The sequence below is a fragment of the Muscardinus avellanarius genome (assembly GCF_963383645.1).
Source record: "Muscardinus avellanarius genome assembly, chromosome: 1".
NCBI classification, from domain to species: domain Eukaryota; kingdom Metazoa; phylum Chordata; class Mammalia; order Rodentia; family Gliridae; genus Muscardinus; species Muscardinus avellanarius.
The window spans coordinates 112,522,106-112,544,657 of NC_137786.1; the positions used below are offsets into that span (position 1 = coordinate 112,522,106).

General features: G+C 35.9%; 1 protein-coding gene across 1 annotated transcript in view; it reads right to left on the reverse strand.

Moving 5' to 3' along the window:
- The window catches only part of TRPC7 (transient receptor potential cation channel subfamily C member 7), a gene marked incomplete at both ends in the record, with an annotated part of 165,134 nt that extends 148,347 nt beyond the window's left edge, over positions 1 to 16,787 (reverse strand). Inside the window, 3 exons of the mRNA XM_080714164.1 lie at positions 1,953 to 2,081; positions 4,902 to 5,007; positions 16,707 to 16,787. Of these exons, the coding sequence (XP_080570290.1) occupies positions 1,953 to 2,081; positions 4,902 to 5,007; positions 16,707 to 16,787 (316 nt within the window). The remainder of the gene's footprint in view (positions 1 to 1,952; positions 2,082 to 4,901; positions 5,008 to 16,706) is intronic.
- Positions 16,788 to 22,552: the final 5,765 nt, after the last annotated feature.

Consider the following 22,552-nt stretch of genomic DNA (forward strand, 5'->3'; position numbering starts at 1 on the left):
AGATACTCACATAATTACTCCACTATTCACATGACTTTATACATTTTACTAATTGTATCAGCAGGAAACAAGCAAAGCATCCCTCTGCTACTCATTAAAATATGATATAATAAGATATACTTTTCAGCCAAGCATGGTGGTACACTTCTGTAATCATAGTACTTAGGAGTCTGAGGCAGGAGGATTTCAGGTTCAAGACCATCCTTGTTAACTTAGTGAGACCATCAGCAACTTACAAGACCATGTTTCAAAATTAAAACTAAAAATGGCTGGGGGTACATCCTGAAGAAATAATGCCCCTGGGTTCAATATCTAGTATAAAAAATTATGTTTTCCAAACATTTTTGCTAATGAAAGATAGTTTTGTTATTGTATTTTTGTATTGAAAATTATTACCTAGTGTTCTTGGACATTAACATGTAATTTATTTGCCTCAAAATAACACTTAGTGAAAAGGATATTCTCAGTATTTTCAAACTACCCCATATATTAGTCGTCCACATGTAACTAGTGCTTTACATGTGCTTTTCCTCCTCCTGTCCTCATCTTACTTTTAAACCCCTTATTTGTCTATTTAGATCTGGGACATTATGAAACTGGGCATGCTCATTGTGCAGCTCCAGATAGAGCTAAAACAACAAGTTCAAACAGTTACATTCTAAGAGACTTGTTTAGAAATAAAATAGAGAGGTATAATCATGTGATGGTTTCATTGACCTCTGTAGAAGGGTCTAAAGTGAACATCTACCACCAGGAAAAAGAAATGCCTTTAAACTGTGAAAAGAAAATACAGAAAAAAGTAACAAGCTGATTATTTATCTGTGGGGAAGTGTTGATTGCAGCAATTCCTGGTAGCTCTCATCCAAGATACCATATGCATTCTGCAATTAACCGCAATAAGGCTCCACATAGATATGATGCTTTTTCTGGGTTAATTACTGCCTAAAGGAGTTAGCTAGTCCCCATGCCCCTAAGCTTAAAAGCCAATGTTTTTGGAAATAAATGTTTATAAAATTATATTTGTAACATATAACCTAGGTAGGTTAGACAACTGAAGAAATGTCATTGTTAAAAATTCTAAGAGAGTGGGTTTACCTTATATCCATAATGAATATTCTGGATATTATGTGAGCTCATTCATAAATCTATTAAGTGTGCCTAGTGCTTTAGAGAAAGAACCTGCCAGTAGGTGGCATTCTGAGGCAAAAATTCACTGAGAACCATCAGTCAGGGTCAATCATTATTGCCTTTAAAAATCTACCCTGAATCCATTAAGCCTTTAAATTACAATTGATGGCAATTGCATCTTTATTGTGTCTACTTAATCATACATAAGTAAATTTATATATTCAAACTTAAAGGGGAGATTCTGTGATCCAGAGTTTCAAAGCTCATGCCAAAGCCCTGCCCAGATTACATCTCTTCTATTAAAAGCATATTTGTTATTTGGAAATGGATGTCTAAAAGAAAGCACAGATCATATTTTCAACAAGGATGGGGTAGAGAATGATAACATCCCTTTTTATGCCACCTGTAGTTCTTTAATAGTAACTATTTATTAGAATATATCCCTCTCCCTTCTCCCAAACCCATATTTACATGACGATCAAAGATACTTAATCAATAAAAGCTCTCAGTAGTGAAAAAGGAGAGACAGCAGATATACTTTCTTTTAGGAATAAAACTATATTGCTCCAGCACAAAAGGACTAGGCTACCAGGATAAGTTACCTATTTCTAAATGGCTTTGTAAACTTGGACTGCCAATAAAAGAAAAAATAATCCCCTACCAACTCAAGAAATAAGAAAAATGCCATATCCGACTTGCATATAAAATCTCTGCAATGACCTAGAGAGAAAGAGCTAATAAATAAAAGTGCAATTCCATATTTCAAGAAGAAAATAATCTCTATTGTAAGAAATCATTATGAAAGAATCGTCACAGCTACTTACATTGAGGGAAGAATGTGCAGGCTAGTCCCCTCTCTGGTTGGCCGGAATCCGGTGCTGGGTCCTGGGAATCCGGCTCCCCATGGGTGGTAGCAGAGGAGGTTCTGCTCTCCGTGGTGCTGAAGTGCAGAGCTGGTTAGGAGAGCGGAGTTGCGATAATGTGAAAGCGCGCTCTGCTTTTCTTTGTGCTGCAGTGGTAAAAACTCGCCTTTCGTGGCAGACCCGCTTTACCGTCCTTTTCCCAATCTGGGGAAATTTTCCCAGAGAACATGAAGGAGAAGCGTCTGTGTGTGAGACTGGCATGCAGCGCGATGATGGGTTGGAATAGTCCCCACCCCCTCTTCCAGACATAGCTTTGAAAGAAGAGAGCAACTCTGTCTTTTTACATAGCCCCTCAGAATTCTACCTGCCTGTTCCTCTGTCCCAGAATAGTGCCCCCCCCTCACACACACACACACACACACACACACACACACACACACACACACCCCTCAGTTATGTAAGGTGACATGTTATGGCTCCTGAGGCAGAGTATTCATCAGTTTAAACAAAGGGAAAATAAGGAATGAGCGGTTTCCTACCTGTTGGGTCTGCATGTATTTACAGAAGAAGGAGGTTGAGAAGAAAACTAAAACCAAATGATCCTGCAGAGTGGCAGGCAGTTTCCTTTAATAATCCTTAAGGCCACACCCCATTTTGTTTTCTATGAGTGATGCATCTTCTAACTTTCTCCTTGTTTTATATATCTTTCAGCATGGTCTAGGATCAGTTAGTGGCCTAGATCAGGTCTGATGCTACATACAATTAGTTGTCATTTGTAACTTTTCACCTTTTGAAAGGAAATTCTCAGTCTCCAATAGTCTCCACTCTCACCATTCGCTATGTTTTCAAAATGGCTTATGATTCTTAAACACTAAGGTATTTTTATGACATGATTGGAAAGAACCCGACTTAATTGAAATGTTGCATGTATAAGAAAAATGATGATCAGTGGGGCATGGTACATGCTTGTAATCCCAGTACTTGGGAGGCTGAGACAAGAGGATCACAGGTTCAAAGCCAGCCTCAGCAATTTAGTGAGATGTTGTTTTCAAAGAAGAAATAAAATGTGGCTACAAGCTCAAAGGTAGAATGCCTCTAGGTTCAATCCCCAGTTCCAAAAACCCAACCAACCAACCAAACAAACAAACAAAAATCATGATTATATCCAGATATATCTGGGTTCCTAAATAATGCAACAGAGAGTTTATTCTTTGAAAATGACTCATGGATTAATAACTGGCACTCTGTAAGACTGCTGCTGTGTGCAGATGCAATGCTTATAATTAAAGACTTGTATCACGGTGCATTTTGCACATTTCCTTTCTACTTATATATGCAAATAAAATTGCATTGTTCATTAATATGCTACTTACATTTTCTTGGGGATACTATGGAATGGGGGACACCCTTTCTTGGCTTTTGATTCACTTATTAACTGTGTGACCTTGAACAAAATAGTTAACCTCACTGAACCTCAGCCCTTAATATGTAAATAGTGGGTAAAAATGGGTTTAATAATGGCTTTTTACTAATTGTTAAGGTGAAAATTAATTGAAATAATATATGCAAGACAACCAATACATTGGCATTTAAGGCATGCTCGATGCATTTAATGTTCTTCCTTCCTCCTTGTTAAAGAGAAGATAGTTCTCTAGTTTAAACTCTCTAAAAAGACAACAAATTAATTTTATTCCATAAGCTTCCACATAAGCTACACAATACTAATGATCTTGTTTTGTTGGATAAAATACCTTTTTAAAACAATTTTTCTAACAAATAAAACTTGTCTTTAAAAATTTTATAGTTTTGAAGGATAAGAAAATATTTATTTTTTATTCAAATCATAAATTGGTTTAGCTCACTTAAGTAGAATTCTAATGAATTAAGAGTTCTTTAGTATTTAACTGAAATGTAGATCAAAGTATAATATGTGAAGCCAACAAAACTTAACAGAACTACAAAGTTAGATTAGCTCTGACACTGATAATATCAGTATGATTGGGATCCTCATCATCATGATTAGTAAGTCAGTATAGAATATGGTGCACTTAATTATAAAATACTCCCTCAAGAATACTGGGTTGTGACTGTTAGTTGATAATGATGAAGATGATACATTCTGGTTTCACTAAATAGCCAAGAGCATTTTTCCTGAATTTCTGAAATAAACTATGTCCTTGTTTACACTCATAATAATCTTACTTAAAAACTCAAACCATATTTTTAAAAGTATTACAATGATGTGGTGACACAATAGTTATCTGTATGAATATATATATATATATATATATATATATATATATATAGAGAGAGAGAGAGAGAGAGAGAGAGAGAGAGAGAGGAAATGGACTAATTATAAATATATTTGTTAATTAATTGAAGAAAGGTCAGTATTAGGCCAGATAGCTTTTCAAAAGTTATAGACTCAGGTGACATTTTGTGAGGATACAATCCTCAGGGTCCTCATTATTAGAGTGCTTTACTACTTTTAGATAATACCATTCCTGGACATTAGGTTCAATGGACAAATACTTGGAATCTGAAAAATGTTACTTCCATGTCAAATTATCATTTTTTTGGTGGTACTGGGGGTGGAACCCAGAGGCTTTCTACCTCCGGGCTATATTCCCAGACCTGTTTTATATTTTATTTGGAAACAGGGTCTCACTAAGTTGCTGAGAGCCTCACTAAGTAGCTGAGGCTGGCTTCGAACTTGTGTGATCCTCCTGTCTCAGCCTCCCAAGGACAGAGATTATAAGCGTGCTCCACCACTCCCAGAAAATTATCATTTTTTAATATGTCAGACATTGAGTTAACTAGGTCTTCACTATTAACAATAAAGTTCAGAAGACTCTCAGCTCTTGTATGAGAAGATGTCTGAGGTTTCTGTAGAGTGCCTTGGAACTTTACTTTGACCCATTCTTCCTTGAACATGGCTCACAGTAGATTTGTCAAACTTCTTTGGTTTTAACTCCAAATTTTCTATTTCCTCAAGTGCATCCCTCGGTTTCATCACCTATAAAATCAAAGTGACAACATGTCTTGTTTATAGAGTTACAATCAGGATAAATGAGACACAGCACATAAAGAGCTAAGAGTGGTTCCTGGAGCATAGTCACAGATCATCGTGTGTTGACTTTCACTGTGAATAGTGAACATACTATTGGTCAGTGGTTCTCAGACTTTCAATACACCATCATAAACCAAATAGCCTGCTAAAAATACAAAAAATGCAAATTCTTGGTGATCCTTTCCCAGAGAAGTTGCCTGTTCTCTCCAAGAACCTCAGATGATTCTGATGCATACGATTCACAAACCATCCTTTGAGGAAATACTGCTCTTGTCTATTGAAGACTAAGTTGTTTTAGAAACTGCAGCCATGAGTATGAATCCTTTGGGGCACTCTTTCTTATTTTTCCTCTCAGAAACTCCTTCATTCATTTGCATTCTTCCTTCCTTCCCTCTTCCTTTCCTTCCTTCTTTCTTAATACTGGGGATTGGAACTACTAAATTGTTGAGGCTGGCCATGAATTTGCAATCCTCCTGTCTCAGCCTTCCAAATACTGAGATTACAGGTGTGAGCCACTGTGCTTGGCTATTATAACCTTTTTGTTAGAATGGTGGCAAATGGTGACCAAGTAATAAATGCAATTCTGGTAAAGAATAAGTACATAGGAGGCCCAGTGAGCCTGTGAATCCATACAATGATAATTTTTATGTTCCCAAAATAAGTGAGTTTGGCATTCTTGGCATTTGGCACAACTTGCACATTGAGTCCTAGCAATTTAGGCAAAAAATTATAATGACAAGGAAAACCAAGTGGAAGGCTCTGAACCCCTAATCTACACAGCCAAAATAGTGAAATAAAAAATAACAATAGCATCTAGAAGAAATATGATAGAGATTAATAAATTTTAATGAATTTATTCATTGTTCATTTATTCATTTATAATTTAAGGGTTTAAAAGATACAGAGGGGCCGGGCGTGGTGGTCATGCTTGTAATCCCCGCGCTTGGGAGGTGGAGAGAGGAGGATCACACAGGTTCAAAGCCAGCCATGCTGGCTTAAGAGGTGTAGCCTTGTGGTAGAAGGGTTTCCAGGAACCCCAGTACCACCCAAAAATAAAAAATAAAAAATAAAAAAAATAAAAGAATCAGAGGTGATAGTCCTAAAGATACCTCTACCTCTATTTAATTGATCGGTCTAGTATCTACAGAAGCCCTAGAATGATAACTGTGGGCTATTCTAAGATCAAACAAGTCACTTAGCTTTTAACTGGTATGCTAGGTGTGGTATCTTTAGGTAGACTAGGCCTCAGGTATATTGTTATTGTTTTGGAAAATACATTGTCTATCCAAATTATAAAAGAGAATCAGATTAATCATATTCATGTAGAATCAACAGCAATAGATGTATATATATATATATATATATATATATATATATATATATATATAGTCATGCTTTGTTCGAGGTCTTATGTTAACTATCCTGCCCTCTCATAATGAAGTATAAAGAGATTTGAGCTTCTGAGAATACTGTAGAACATCATATTGATTTATTACAGTGATGATATTATGTTGATTAGGTCAGATGAACAAAAGGTGGTCAGCATGCTGAAGGTCTTGGAAAAATATTTATACTCCAGGAAGCAAAGAATAGTACCTTCCACTGGAGAAGATATATGGATTTTCCATATCTAAAATTTGTAGGAATCCACAAATCAAGAGCATGCTTGCATATTCTCTCCAATATAAAAGACAAATTATTGTGTATTGCATTCTCTTACCCCCAAAAAAGAAAATCAAACACTAATAGTTCTTTTGGGGTTCTGGAGGTAGCAAATCCTATATCTAGGGATTTTGTTCCAGCCCATATTCTTACAAGTGTGAAAGGTTGACTGGAGTCCAGAGCTAGAAGAGATTTCTCTGCAAAACCCAGCTATGGTGCTAGCAGCCCTGTTGTTTGGTAATAAAATCTGACAAAAAGTATTGGAACCAGGCATGGTGGAACATACTTGTAATCCCAGTACTTGGGAAGCTTAAACAGGAGGATCCAGGTTCACGGACAGCCTCAGCTACTTAGTGAGACCCTATGCAACTAAGTGAGACCCTGTTTCAAAATAAAGAATAAAAATAGGGCTGGAGGGGTAGCTCAAAGGTAGAAAGCCCCTGTGTTCCATCTTCAGTGCTGAATAAAAATCGGAGGTTATCACTAGAATGTAAAGATGTTATATATAGTTTGGTTTAAAACTTAGTGAATGAATTTTTAGGTTTCTGTTCATGACATTTGTAGCAGGGAATCATATTTTTTGTAAAATAACTTTTGTTATGCTTCTGGATTCTGGCAGAGATGAATCACTTGACCATATGTCTAGAACTGTACATGGGGCTGGTGGTATAACTCAGAGGTAGACTGCCCCAGGGTTCAATCCCCAGTATCACACAAAGAAAGAAAAAAGAAAAAGAAAAAAAAAAAGAAAAAAGGATAGTAGTTATACTGCAGTTTCATTTGGGGAATAGCATTGGCAAGGCAAGGGAAATTCTCCCAATATGTAGATATGGACCTGGTTATATCTTTTATGGAATCTATAATACACAGCTAAAGAAACCAGTTTGTACCTGGACACTAACTCTGGCTGTAGACATTATAGTTTATTTCACTAACATCTTATGGTTAATTAGATGGCTCATTGCCATTTGTTACATTTATTTCAAAGGAAATTACAGTCAATCATGTTACTTGAAGCAAGGTTATTGCTTGTCATTGACACTTCATAGGCTCTGTATCAGTGGGTAGGTGTTAGTCACTGGAATCAATGAACAAGAGGGCCTGGTCAAAATGGCTCTACTGCAGATGGTATATGCAGAGCAATGATGACAAATGTCCTCATAATACTATTATTTATTCCATTCTCCTGTGCACCAGGGCAGTTTTGTTTGACATGACATATTTCCCTTTTTGATGCTCTTTCTCTAAAATAATGAGACTACCCAGTGCAGAGGAAACTGGCAAAAAAGGGAAGAAAGTAGGGGAAAAGATATAAGTGAGATATTGAAGGGTCTAGAGAATATTCCAACTGGAGAATTCTTTCTTGAATAACTGAATTGTGAATTAGCAAGGCAGCTGATTTTGAGCCCTGGATTTTCTAAAAGATTGAGCAGATTTGTTATTGTTTTCCTTAGGAGAAAGTGATCCTATATCATTGATCCTATATCATTTATTCTGAGAATAAATTATTCCTATAAGAAATTAAATTATTTGTTTTATATTTTTTCTATTAACAGAAATTAAAAGTTGAGGTTGTCTTTGAATTTTACTAGGTTAATATATATATATAAATATTTAATGTAGATTTCTTATGATATAAAATAAAATGTTAGATTTATTGAAAAGTTTATATTTCTAAGACATTGCATTGAAACACAGAACTTAGAGAAATTATAAATGATAAAAGCAAAACTTTTGCTTCTTCTGAGTTTCAAATTCCTGAGTACAATGTACATAGATTATTATCCTTGTTTATTTTTACTCAACTTCATTTAATTATTAAATAAAATAAATTTTTTTTATTCATTTGTTTTCAGTTTGGTCTTGGTCCCAGTCTTTTGGGTACTTCTGGTTCTGCAGGACTTATTATGTTGTATTTATTTATTACTGGCGATGAAACCCAGGGGCTTTCTACCTCTGGTCTATACTCCGAGACCTATTTTATATTTTATTTGGAACCCAGATCTCGCTAAGTTTCTGAGAGCCTCACTAAGTAGCTGAGGCTGGCTTCGAACCTGTGTGATGCTCCTGTCTCAGCCTCCCAAGTGCTGGGATTACAAGCGTGCGCCACCACGCCCAGCTTAATTCTGTTTTTTTTTTTTTTCATCTTCCTACTTCCATCCCTACACTTTTATTTCCTCAATCTCTCTTTATCTGAAATATACACTTTCTTACTGATCTAAATTATTTTCAGGTGAGATTAGTTGAACTAACTAATAAGAAGACAAGGCATGCGTGGTGGTGCACACCTGTAACTCCAGTACTTAGGAGGTTGAGACAGAAGGATTGCAGGTTCAAAACCAGCCTCAGCAACCTTGCAAGACCCTGTTTCAAAAAGCTAAAAATAGAAGGGCTGGAGATGTAGGAGGCCTCTGGGTTTAATCCCCAATACTATAAAAATTATGTTATAGTCTATACTTAAATGAATATGTATTTTAAAAATTTGTTTATAGGATTTTGGATATTAGTGTAGATTACATGATATAATCTGGGAATTTATCTTAATGAAAATATAATAAATACTTTTTACATTTTCCCCCTTTTTTTTTCTTTCTGAGTGTTGGTCCTCTGTCCTCAAAAGCAACCATCATTCTGTCTTCCCGTCTTTGTTCTGTCTTGTAAAGGTGCTAATCTTTGTAGGATGCATTTCCCAGGCTACCTTCTCAGCTGATTTCCAGCTGGGTTTGGCTCAGGGAGATGGGGGTGGGAGAAGAAGGAAAGGATTTCTACATCTCTCCATTACAGCTCCTCTATGGCTATAGAACTCATTGGATAGACTACCACAATTAGCATTTGCTTGAAAACTTTAACCCTGGACTTTAGGAAGATTATCTTTTCTCTTTGAAACTTTAGCCTAGAGGTGGCTTCCTGTGTGAGTCTCTGAGCTGTCCCATTGTCCCCTGTTTGGCTTCTCACCTCATCCTTCAGTCATTTAATTGACCCTGTGCCTCAAATTCTTTGTTCTGGAAAATATGGGCTTTTAAAAATAAATGACGCTGGCTGGATATAGTGGCACATACCTGTAACCCCTGTACTTGGGAGGCTGAGACAGGAGGATTGCAGCCTCCAGGCCAGCTCCGTAACTTAATGAGACCCTGTTTGAAAACAAAAATTGAAAAGATCAGAGATGGAAAACTTCTGGGTTTAATCCCCAGTACAACAAACAAACAAATAAATAAACCCCAACAACAACAGCAACTGACATTGGAACAACTGTTATTCATTCAGAAAGTATACTCATACCAGTCACCAAATGGATTGGAGATATAAACATTTAAAGCAATCTAATTAATAATAGGATAAAATATGGATAGTTTCTCTTGATGTAGGTATGTAATCTTAACTCAAACTGTAATCCAAAATCTGCAAGCATCTGGGCACAGTGCACATGCCTGTAATCCCAGTCCTTGGAAAGCTGAGCCAGGAGGATTGCAAGGTTCAAAGCCAGTCTTAGCAACTTAGGCCCTCTGCAACTCAGTGAGACCTTGTCTCAAAATAAAGGATAAAATAAGGCTACAGTATAGATGAGAGGTGGAATACACCTGGGTTCCATCCCTAGTACCACAAAATATAAATAAATAAATAAATAAATACATAAAAACATAAATACATAAAATCTACAAGTGAAAGAACATTTGTAAAATCAATTATATAAGAATAATAAAATATTTTATGTGGCAAAATATTACATGCAAAATAAAAAGACAAGTGACAAATAAGTATACTTACATCACAAGAACTAAAACAGATAATTCTTAAAAATCAGGAGAAAATGTAAAGCATGATATCAAATGGACAAAAACCCCAAATAGTTCACACAGATATATGAAAATGGCCCTTAAATACAGTAAAAGACATTCAACTTTAATCATAATAAAATATAAATTAGAAATATAAGATACCATTTTTCACCTCCAAGACTGACAAAAACTTCAACATCTAAACATACTTGGTGAGGCTGTGGAAATTCAGAAATTTACATATGATTCTAGTAGGAATGCAAAATGATGCAATCCCTCTGGAGGGAATTTAACAATATCTAACAAAACTATATATACATCTAACCAAATTTTATAGACATTTACTTTTTGATCCAGAAAGTCCATTTCTAGAAAATTTGCTCTGAAGATACACCTCCACTGATATAAAACAGTATCTGTACAAAGTTATTTATTATAAAATAATTTGTAATATAAAAATATTGCAATCTAAGTGATTACTAAGAGGGGAATGGCTAAATTAAACATAGTATCCCACACAATAGTGTAGAACACAACCGAAGAGAATAAGGAGGTTCTCTATGATATATTGCTTAATGAAATAAAACAAATCTCAATGCAGTACATATAATACACTACTTATATATAAGAAAGAAAGGGGACTTGCTTACCCTTGAAAAGTCAAACTGGAAATAAAAACTAGAAATTAATGAACATATTTACTTACCAGTTATGTAACTATGGCACAGAAGAGAGGGAGATATATGTGGGGTTTTAAATATTCAAAAACATAATAAAAAAGATGAGAAGGCAGGTACCATGCTTCAATAAAAAACAGAAGGAATAACTCAACTAGATATCAAATTGAGAACAATAAATAGAGAAAAGAATTAAGTAACTTTTTTGTATGTGTGGTACAGGGATTTAAATCCAGGGTCATTCTACCTCTGGGCTACATTCTCAGCCCTATTTTATCCTTTATTTTGAAACAGCGCCTCACTAAATTGCTGAGGATGGTTTGAAGCCCCAACCCTCCAGTGTTAGCCTCCTAAGCACTGAGATTACAAGCATGGGCCACCAAAGCAAGCAGATTAAGTAAATTTTGAACATAGGCTTTGATTGTACACCATGTTTATAATATTTTATAAGGTTATTGGGTGTATCTCAGCAGGAGAGGACTGGCCTCGCCTGGCATTTGAAAGGGTCTAGAAAAGAAAAGGAAGGATAGAAGGAATGAAAGAAGGGGGGGGGAGGAAGGAAGAAAGTATTGGTGGTATATAGTTTGTGTCTTTAATAGGTAAAAATGTGTAAAATGTTAATAAACATGGTTTGGGGAAGCAGGGTTTTTATTAATATAGGTCAGGACAAACAAGATTGGATTTCAACAAGAATTATCAGTATGCATATCATAAGTAGACAACATTATCAATATAGACAGATGGATAAATGACACCGGGAAAGAACCCATAAGTAAAGCTATTTCAATGGTAAGGAGCACAGTTGGCACATAGATCTGGGCTTCTAAATACCAGCCATCACTAAAGAACTCCTTAGAAAAATGGCTTTTCAGACCCAAAGTAGGAAATTTATAAAGTAAGCCTGAAAGAACTGGTTTCCAAAAACAAGTAAGTGCTCATAAACAAATGGGTTTGTTAAAAAGGAAAACAAAAAGCTGGTTTCGCACAAATTACACACCAAAAAGAATGACAACAATAGATTATAACACATTTAATAAAAACTGAACTCATGAGTTGATAATGATGAGAAGAGAGGAGAGAGGGAGACGAGAGACAGAGAAGCTCTTTTTATAAAGAATGCTAACTAATAAACATATGTGGAATAATGCAGGATTTCAGTTCTAATGTAATAATTGATTGAAACAGTAATGATAAGTATATGCTGAAATCACTGGGTGAAAGACTGTTTGGGGAACAAGATATTTATGTGGTCTCCAAGTATCACTCCAGAGGTTATTTGTAGTAAAAAGAAATGTTCTTTTACAGTGGACACATATGATGTTCCACACACTAACCAACTAATTAAACGAGGTGTCTATTAGAGTGAGATAATCTAATTTTACACCTCTTCATGTAAAGCTACAAGAAGTCAAACATCATCTAGTTGGTATATTTGCTAAAATATTTAATCTAAATCTTGGGTCAGTTTTGGTAAATTGAGACTTTGGGGGAAATTTCCATTTGAATGGTCAAATTTATTGACCATTATGATCTTCCCTTATCATTCTTCACCATAAGTAGACCTTTCAGATTATGTCATCTTTTTTCTTCTAATCAGTTTCAGTGAATGCCTATAAATTTCATTGATTTTTTTCAAGAAATATTTGACTATTGATTTTCTCCTTTATTTAATTTCAGTTAGGATAAAAGCAAAAATGCCCATTTTATAATGGACAGCTCTGATGTTCCACACCTTAACTAGTTTATATCTATACCAACTTCTCCTCATATTTGTTATTTTTTTCTTTCTTTTTACCTTGGGTTTAGTTTGTAACTTAGGACATTGATTTGTGACTTTTTTCTTTCCTACTGGATATATAAATAGATAGAGATATAGATATGCCATAGTATATCATTTTTTTTCTTTTTTGCTACTGGGGATCAACTCAGGGCATTCTACTTCTAAGCTTCATCCCTAGCCCTTTGTATTTTTTTTTTTTTTTTACTGAAACAGTCTCCCCAAGTTGATGAGAACCTTCTTAAATTGCTGAGGCTGGCCTCAAACCTGCAATTCTGTTTAGCTGCCCAAGTACTAGGATTACAGGCCTGTGCTACCACACCCAGCTTTTTTTTTTTTTTTTTTACTATACTTTGACTGTTATAATCTTCCCATTAAGCAATGTTTGGCTGCATGCAACAAATTTTGTGATTGTTATGATTTCAATATCATTTGACTTAGTATTTATTTTTTCTTATAGTTTATTCTTTGACCTATAGATTGTTGAAATACTTAATTTTTAAATATCTGGGGATTTTTTTCTAGATAACTTAATGTTACTAATTGCTAATTTAATACCAGTCTGGTCAAAGGACACCTTCTGTAACATTTCAGTCCTTTGACAGTTTTAATACTTGCTTTATAGTTGCATACATAGCCTCTATTGGTGAATGTCCCATGTGCAGTTGGGAAAATTGTGTATTTTAAAGCTATTGGGGAATCTGAATATAAAAAGGAGAAAAATAACAGCTATCTAGAATCTGGTTTACTCTACAGAATAACTGGCCTGGAGTTTCTTCAAAAGTCAATAAAACAAAACAAAAAATGACAAGCTTGGTGGTGTATGTCTGTGAGCCCAGTACCTAGGAAGCTGAGACAGGAGGATCACAGATTTAAGATCAGCCTCAGCAACTTGGTGAGGCTCTTTGCAACTTAGTGAGACCCTGTTTCAAAATAAAACATAAAATAGGACTGGGGTTCTAGCTAAGAGATAGAATGCCCCTGGGTTCAATCCAAAGTACCAGAAACAAAACAAAAAAACCCAGATAGTATGCAAAACCATACAGAGTTGCCATATTTTTTTTAAAAAAAGGGAGAACAAATCAGGAGAAGTATATGAACCTTGACTAGATCCTAGGTCAGAAAATAAAAAACAGTAAAAGACATTGCAGGAACAATTGAAGAATTTAAATAAGGACTGCATAACAGATGATATTGTGGAGTCTTTTTTGGTACAATAACACATTTAAATGATGTCAGAGAATGTCCTTTTCCCTGGAGGCTGCAGTATTAAGGCAGATGATCTTTGTAAGTTCTTTTCAAATGGTAGGGGGAAAAGGTCTGAAGAGCTGACAAACCCAGGTAAGGGCCATCTAGTTATTTGTTGAGCTATTCTTTCTTAGGTTTGAAATATTTCAAACTAAGAAGTCAGGAGAAAAAGCACCCTCTGTGTAAATAGTTAGAATATTCATTTCTAGTTAATCCCAACTCAGACACATTTACTTAATCCTCAACACAACCAGCGTTATTGTTACCATCCTCATTTTGCCATGCCATACAGAAAATAAAGCTAAATAATGTTTCTAGTGTCATGGAAGAATATGAGGTGGATCCAGCATCCAATTTGGGCTGGTTAACTCCAAAGCCTATGCTCTAAATATTTTTTTCTTTCTTTTTGTGGTACTGAGGTATTCTGCCTTCAACTACAATCCCAGCTCAATTTTTTTTTTGTTCTGTTTTGAAGCAAGGTCTCCCTAGGTTACCGAGAGTGTCTGTAAATTGTTGAGGCTCACCTTGGCCCTGCAATGGCTCCCTTGGTTTCCTGAGTACTACTGGGGTTACAGGCATGTACCACCATGTCTGGTTTATGCTCTAAATATTTATGGTAACTTCCTCTCAGTTTGGCCTTCTAAATGCTTGAATTGATTGTTTTTTTTTTTTTTTGGTTGATGTTATCTTCTTTGCATAATAAATGTTTTCCTCATAGTTAACCTTCTGCCCATTCCATATTGGGCTTATTCCTATCGAAGTAAAAATTGCAATAAAATTCAAGTAAGATAGACTACTCCAGGCTATTGCAATGGGGGGGGGCAGAAGGGATACAAAACCCCAGAGAGGTCAGAACACTGCTAAAACAAGAGGCTGAAAAGCTGTTAAGAGCTGGGATAGAAGGGACAATAAGCCACCTGTGCTCACTAATTGGCCTCACTGAAAGGAAAAGTAAGCTATCTGTATCTTCATGACAAGAGATAGATCTACAGCTTTGAGCAATGTGCTCATGGAATTTAGGTTCCTATTCTTCCTTGGAAACTGGGAGATAAGGCTAGAATCCCCTGGTGACATTTACATTTCAAAGGGATAACTTCCACCATTCCAGGTTATAAAAGTGGTAAGAAGCTTTTAAAAAGTCTTTACATCTCAAAGGAGCAGAGAGAGGATTCACATTTAGAAATTTCCTATAATAAATGCTTTAAGAAAGGAGAAAAATGAGTGGGGAGATAGCATAAAAAGAAACCTAAGTTTGGGTCAAGCTTAGGGGATATTAAGGTCCTCTTGGCCATGGCTGTAAACTTGTGTCCCCACTGAAATCATTACATGTTGTTCATCTGCTCCTGACTCTACACAATCCTTTTTTTTTTTTTTTTTTTTTTTTTTGTTCAGTACTGGGGATGGAACCCAGGGGCATTCTACCTTCGAGCTACACCCCAGCCCTATTTTTTATTCTTTAATTTGAAACAAGGTCTCACTGATGTTGTGCTAAGTGTCTGAGGCTGTCCACAAACCATGATCCTCCTGTCTCGGCCTTCCAAATTCTGGGATTACAAGTGTGCACCACCATACCTGGCTCCTATTTTTCCTTTGACCATGCACACATACTTTCTTCTGCTTATACAGCTTTCTTCATCTCACTGAACGTTTTTACAAACCTGTGGTTCTCTTCCTTAAATTATTTCCTAGACTTTTATCTTCTTTCCTCTGCAACCTTTCTCTTTTGTGGGGTAGAATATCTCTTGGCTTCCTTCCAGAGTATTCTCCCTACTGATCTTTGACTCTCAGCATCCACCCGGGAAGGAGAAAGGCTACATCAAACGCAGTAAATTTGGATCTTACGGGATCTTCACAGAAGGTGATAATTGAAAAAATTCTCTGTAATCAGTGCAAAAGAAGCACATAGGCTTTGTGGTCAAAAAAAGGATCACACCTCATTGCACATGCAATTATTTTTATTTTACTTTAATTATTATTTTATTTATAATTTTATCACTAGCAGTAAAATGAACTGGTGACAAGCAGCAGTCATGGAATCAGACAGGGGTCCCAGATTTGCAATCTAATGTGTGGCTTTGAGCAACACACTCAACTTCTTTAAATTTTATTACATTGGCTTGCAAAATAATGGTCATAATCATTGTACTAACCTAGAGTTAACCAGGGTAATGAAGTTAACAATGTCAGGTTTTAGTAACTATTATGGTTTGTATTTGAAATGTCCCTCAAATGCTCATGTGTTGAAATCATGCCCCCAATGCAACAATATTCAGAGGTGAAATAATTGAATCTGGGCTCTAATCTCATTGGTGAATAAATCCCCTGAAGGACTAACAATTTGAATGGATTTACTGGGTGGTAACTTAGACAGGTGGGGTGTGGTTGGAGGCAGGTCACTGGGGGTGTGGTCTCGGGAACTGTTTCTGCCCCTGGTCGAGTCCCATCTGTCTACTTGCTCTCTTGCTCATCCTCTGCTTCCAGCCACTATTGAGTTGAGCTCACTTTCCTCCACCACACTGCCACAGTGATGTCTGACTTGGAGTCAAAAAGCACCTCTTTTCCTCTCTCTCTTTCTATTCCCATGACATGATATGGAGGGAGCACAGGAAATAAGGTGCTAAAGACCTCAGCCAGGGACGGATGGACACATCATTTCACATTCCCTCTGCTCTCTGGCAAAGCCCAGCACTCCACTGACAAGGAGGGCTTGGATCTACTGAGATGATCATGTGATTTTTGCTCATGGTTCTATTTATACAGTGGATTACATTAATTGGCTTGCATATGTTGAACCAGCCTTGCATCCCTGGGATGAAACCAACTTGGCCATGGTGCCCAATCTTCTTGATGTTATTTTGAATGCTAATTGCTAGTATTGAGAATTTTTGCATCTATGTGCATCAAGAATATTGGATCTTTGTTGCTGCTTTAATCTCTGCTTGTTATTGGTCTGTTTAGGCTTTCTGTATCTTCTTGGTTCAATTTAGGTAGGTTGTATGTGTCTAGAAATTTATTTATTCTAGTTTGTCTTAGTTTGTTAGAATATTACCACTGTACTCACTTATATGTATGCAGGGAGAACAATGTGGAGACTAGAGAAAAACATACCAAACACTGAATACATGTATGTTTATATCACTTTGAACCTCACAATGATGTATAATTACATCATTGAGGTGTATGTGTGGCATGTTAATCTTATTGATGGTCACAAGGTGACTAAATGAGACAGACAGATTTCTAACCTAAACTACTGTGCTGCCACTCCACCAACACTTATGCATACCTACAGCTCCACCATCCACGAAATACTGCATGGAATTTCAAGGACTTACAAGAGCAATAGAAAGAAAAAAAATCATTAGTCTATGTTTAGGAAAAGGTGGTCAAGTCTGAATGTATTTGGATGACTTAAATAGGGAAGTTAAAAATGGGGTCCCCTTGAGGGCTGTGAGCACCCAGAGAAACCACGTGTGAAAATCTAGAAGGAGGTCACTTTGCTAGTCCATTTCTACTAGAATGCTGTCCTTGGATCTGAATCAGTTATTCAAATTAAAAAAGTCTCAATGTGACCAAAAGGCACATTACTTGCCTGCGCTAGAATAATAAACCTAAGAGAAATGTGCTGTGATGTTGCAAAGCAAACATTAATATATTACCAACAAGTAAATTAAATAATAATCTAAATAAAAATAAAACCTAAGAAAACAGACATTAGTTAGTTCTATGTGGCCTGACCTTATGCCAAGTACTATGTATTATCCCATTTTATTTCATTATAGCCCTGTGTTAAAGGCACTTTCCTTCCTAAATGTGGCTGAAAGGCTATGTACTTGCCTATGATCACAGATGGTAAGAATGGAGCTGGAGTTCCCAGTGGGATGTGCTTGATTCAACGGCCTACATTGTTAACTCTTTTTCTTTATTCTCAAGGGAGAGGTCATCTGTGGGGTCTCTTTACAAGAGCTTAGCAAGCTGTGAAAAATTCTGTGAGAGCTGTATGTATGCACATTTAAATGCTGTCATTTCACTATTGATTTCTAATTTTATTGTCTTGTAGTTACAAAATTCAATGTTTGGTATTGATTGCTTGACTGAAGTATTTTTGTGTTACAGAACATTGTCAATTTTTGTGAATTATCTTTGTGTGCATGAAAATAATGTTGACTATATTAGTAGAATAAATCTGCTGGATCAATATTGTTTATTTTGTTGTTCAAATTTTCTATCACCTTACTTCTTTTCATCTGCTTGATCTATTAATTTCTGCGAGAGGGTGTTAAAATATCCCTTGTAATTGTTTGATCAATTTATCCTCTTCTCTTATATGCTTTGGGATTGTTATGGTTGCATTATACTGGTCAGGGTCTTATATCTTTCTGGTGATTTTTTTTCTTTCAGCACTAAATAAAGTACATTTTATCTCAGTGAAATTTATTTTAAATATGATTTTTAAATACTTTTGGCTAGTATTTTCCTTAATCGCTAAGAAAGATGCATTTTATCTCAGTGTAATTTTTTTTAATATTATATTTCCTCTTGGCTAGCATTTTCTTTATCTTTCTTAACTAAACTTAAAAATTACCCCCCAAAACCAAGCGTGGTAGTACATGCTTGCAATCCTAGCGTTTGGTAGGCTGAGACAGGAGGATCAAGATTCACGGACAGCCCTTTGCAATTCAGTGAGAACCTGTTTCAAAATAAAGAATAAAAAGTAGGGATAGGGGTGTGGCTCGGAGGTAGAATGCTCCTGGGTTCCATCCCTAGTACCACACACACACACACACAAAAAAAAAAAAAAAAAAAAAACAAAAAAACAAACAAACAAAAAAAAAACAAAGAAAACCAAAGTTCTTGGTTTGTGTGTTTCTCTGTGTGGGGGTGAGGTGGGGAGTATGTGTGGGGATGGGGAGCTATTAAGGTTTTCCCCTAAAAGAATATTTCTGACTCAGCTGATTGTCCTTGCCCAGAGTCAACACGGTTTGGGGTCATGGAAAGTTCGAAGTAAAAGTTCTGAGAAAAGATCAGGTGGTGATGGCACGAGGGTATTGATTGACCTGAAACTGTGTAAAACCTCAAGAGAAATGAACCTGTGGTGGGCTCAATAGAGATTGGCGACGCTCCCATGCACAAGAGAAATAAACCTGGGGTTGGCCCGATAGAGATTGGTGACCTTCCCGTGCTTCAAGAGAAGTAAATTAAAATTCTTTGAATTAAAATTCTTAGAATTGAATTCATCCTCACTCCTCTCTTCGGAACCTGTACTTTTGCCTGCTGGCTCCGGCAAGTATGGTATGTTTTGAGTGATTAAGTTAATTCCAAAATTTGTGTAGAATGGCAAAAGGTCAAGAATAGCCAAAACTTCCCCAAAGGAAAAAGATTAGCATATATATCAAGACAATTTTAAAACTTTAAGAAATAAGTAGCAAGGTATTAATAAATGAGTAGAAACACAGACCAAGAGATCTAAACAGAAATAGATTCACCATACATAAAAGCTTAATTTATAGCTAAAATGAAGTTACACATTAATGGTAAAATGGGTGAACTTTACAGTAAATGGTACTGAGACTATTACATATGAAAAATATATAGACATGTCTATAACCATGGATAATTGGTTCTGGGAACCCTTACTCCTTCTCATACACAATAGATATCCACAGAGGCTCAAGTCCATTATAAAAAATAGTATTGGCTGGGCGTGGTGGTGCACACTTGTGATCCCAGTGCTTGAGAGGCTGAGACAGGAGGATCGCACAGGTTCGAAGCCAGCCTCAGCCATTTAGTAAGGATCTCAGCAACTTAGTGAGACCCTGTTTCCAAATAAAATATAAAACAGGTCTGGGAGTATAGCCCAGAGGTAGAAAGCCCCTGGGTTCCACCCCCAGTACTACAAAAAAATAATAGTATTAACATATAACTTATGCATATCCTCCTATATACTTTAAATAATTTCTAGATTACTTATAATACCTAATACAATGTAAATATGATCTAAATAATCATTATACTATATTGTTTGGGAAATAATGCAAAGTAAAGAATCTGTACATGTTCTCTGCAGCTATAATTTTCTCCCCCGGATATTTATTTATTTATTTATTTACTTATTTTTTATTTTTATTTTTTAAAATTTTTATTGGTGCATTGTACTGATATATCTTAATTGTCAAACCCCAGGCTATTTTTGATCTGCTGTTGGTTGAATCCATGGATGCAGAGACCAAATATATGAAGGGGAAGAGGGCCAACTGTACTTAGATTTCTTCCTAAAGCCAACAAAAAATTAAAATGAAAGTTTAAACCATAAACCTTTAGGAGAAAAAAAATGGGAAAATATATTATGGTCTTAAGTTGGAAAAAGATTTCTTAAAATGGTAACAAAAAATTCAAGTTGTAAAGTAAAGATGGTTTCATTTGACTATAGTAAAACTGAATTTTTCATAAAAAATGATAAAGAGAAAATGAAAACCACTTAGAAAATAAGAGAAGATATTTTCACTTCATGCATTGACAAGTAGTCAGTATCTAGTACCTATAAATAATTAGTATCCAGTGTTTATAAATAGCTGTCAAAAATTTAGTACAAAAATAGACAAAAAATTAACAAGGTTATCAAGTGATTAACCTCATTTGTAATCAAACAATTACAAAATATAATGATCATGTCACCTATTAATTAGTAAAAATAAAAATGTTTGAAAAAATTATATTTTCTAAAGTTTGCAGTACCTGATGACACAGCAATCCTACTCCTAGACAAATATACCCAAAGGAGTACTAGTTTTTGTGCACCAGGAGACTTGTTGAAACCATTTTTTATTTCTTTTTGGGTACTGGGGATTATACCTAGGAGTATTCTACCTCCAAGCCACACCCTCAGCCCTGTTTTCTTTTTTTATTTTAATATAGGGTCAGATTGGCTGGGCGTGATGGCACACACCTATAACCTCAGTACTTGGGAGGGCTGAGGCAGACAGATTTCAAGTTCAAAGATAGCCTCAGCAAGTAGCAGGGCTCTCATCAACCTAGCGAGACCTTGTTTCAAAACAAAAAATAAAATGAAGCTGAGTTGTAGCTTACGTAGAATGCTGTTGGGTTCAATCCTCAGTAACACACACACATAAACAAACAAACACATAAAACAGGGTCTTGATAAGTTGCTGAGGGCCTTGCTAAGACTGGCCTTGAACCTGCGATTCTCCTGTCTTAGCATTGTAAATACTAGGATGATAGGCATTTGCCACCATACTTGGCTTGTTTAAAATTTTTAATAACAGAAACTTTTGCATTAATAAGGATTAGAAATAATTCAAATGTAACTGGAGAATGGACAAATAAATTTTAGTATAATTATACAATGGGATACTATACAGCCTGTATATAGCCCTGTAATAGAGGTGTCTCATGTGAATCCACGTCTGTGATTGGCTATGTCCTTTGTAGCCCTGGGTTCCTGTGTGGATTTAAAGAATCCAGCTCTCAGTCCCTCGAGCCTGTGTCTGGGTCCACATTCCTTTTACTTGGCATGGAGGTATCTTCCCCTTACCAATCTGCCTATTAGTTTCTGTCTCTTGGGGATTTGCTTTTGTTTCTTTCACATTTAGCTTTGAATTTTACATTTTGTGAAGAATCTTTAATCAAGCATTGCTATGAGTTTGCAGTAGGAGGAGGCTTATCTGCATCAACAGTAGCACAGGAAGCCACCGTCTGCCATCTGTATCGATTTGGCCTATTCCGGGATTCAGTGCTTTGCCAAAACCACATTTCTTTGCCCAAGTTCAGCTGTTGTCTCTGCCAACAGACATGAATGGGTCTTTCATGAAATCCTTTTAGAATTCTCTTTTATTCATAACTTTGTTTCTCCTGCTCAGAAAGGGCATAGAAAAATTCTACAATTTAGAAACATAATTCTTTTTTTCTCTCTTTTAGACCTAGCTTTATTATTTTCACACCAGTTTGTACGATAACTTACCACGATAAAGGCATTTAAACATCTTTTCTTAGAAAAACTATCCTGGTGCACCTAAAGTAGCATTCAAAATTCTTTTAAAAGATTGAATGTAGACTTGTAAAAAGAGACCAAGGACGATGGCAGAGAGGCACTGGAGCTGTATGTGCAAAGCCAGGATTGTAGAATACAGACAGAAACCTGGACATTTGAAACACTTTTCTTTTTCCTCCTCTTACCCACCTTCTTCTAATTTTCCTTCTCCTTTTTACAATAATTATATTCGTATACTATAAAATTCTTAGAGAAGGCTATATGATACAATTTAGTCATTCTGGGGAAGCATTTTTGAGATAGCTTAGGATATATTCCACTTGATATACCAAATTGTCAG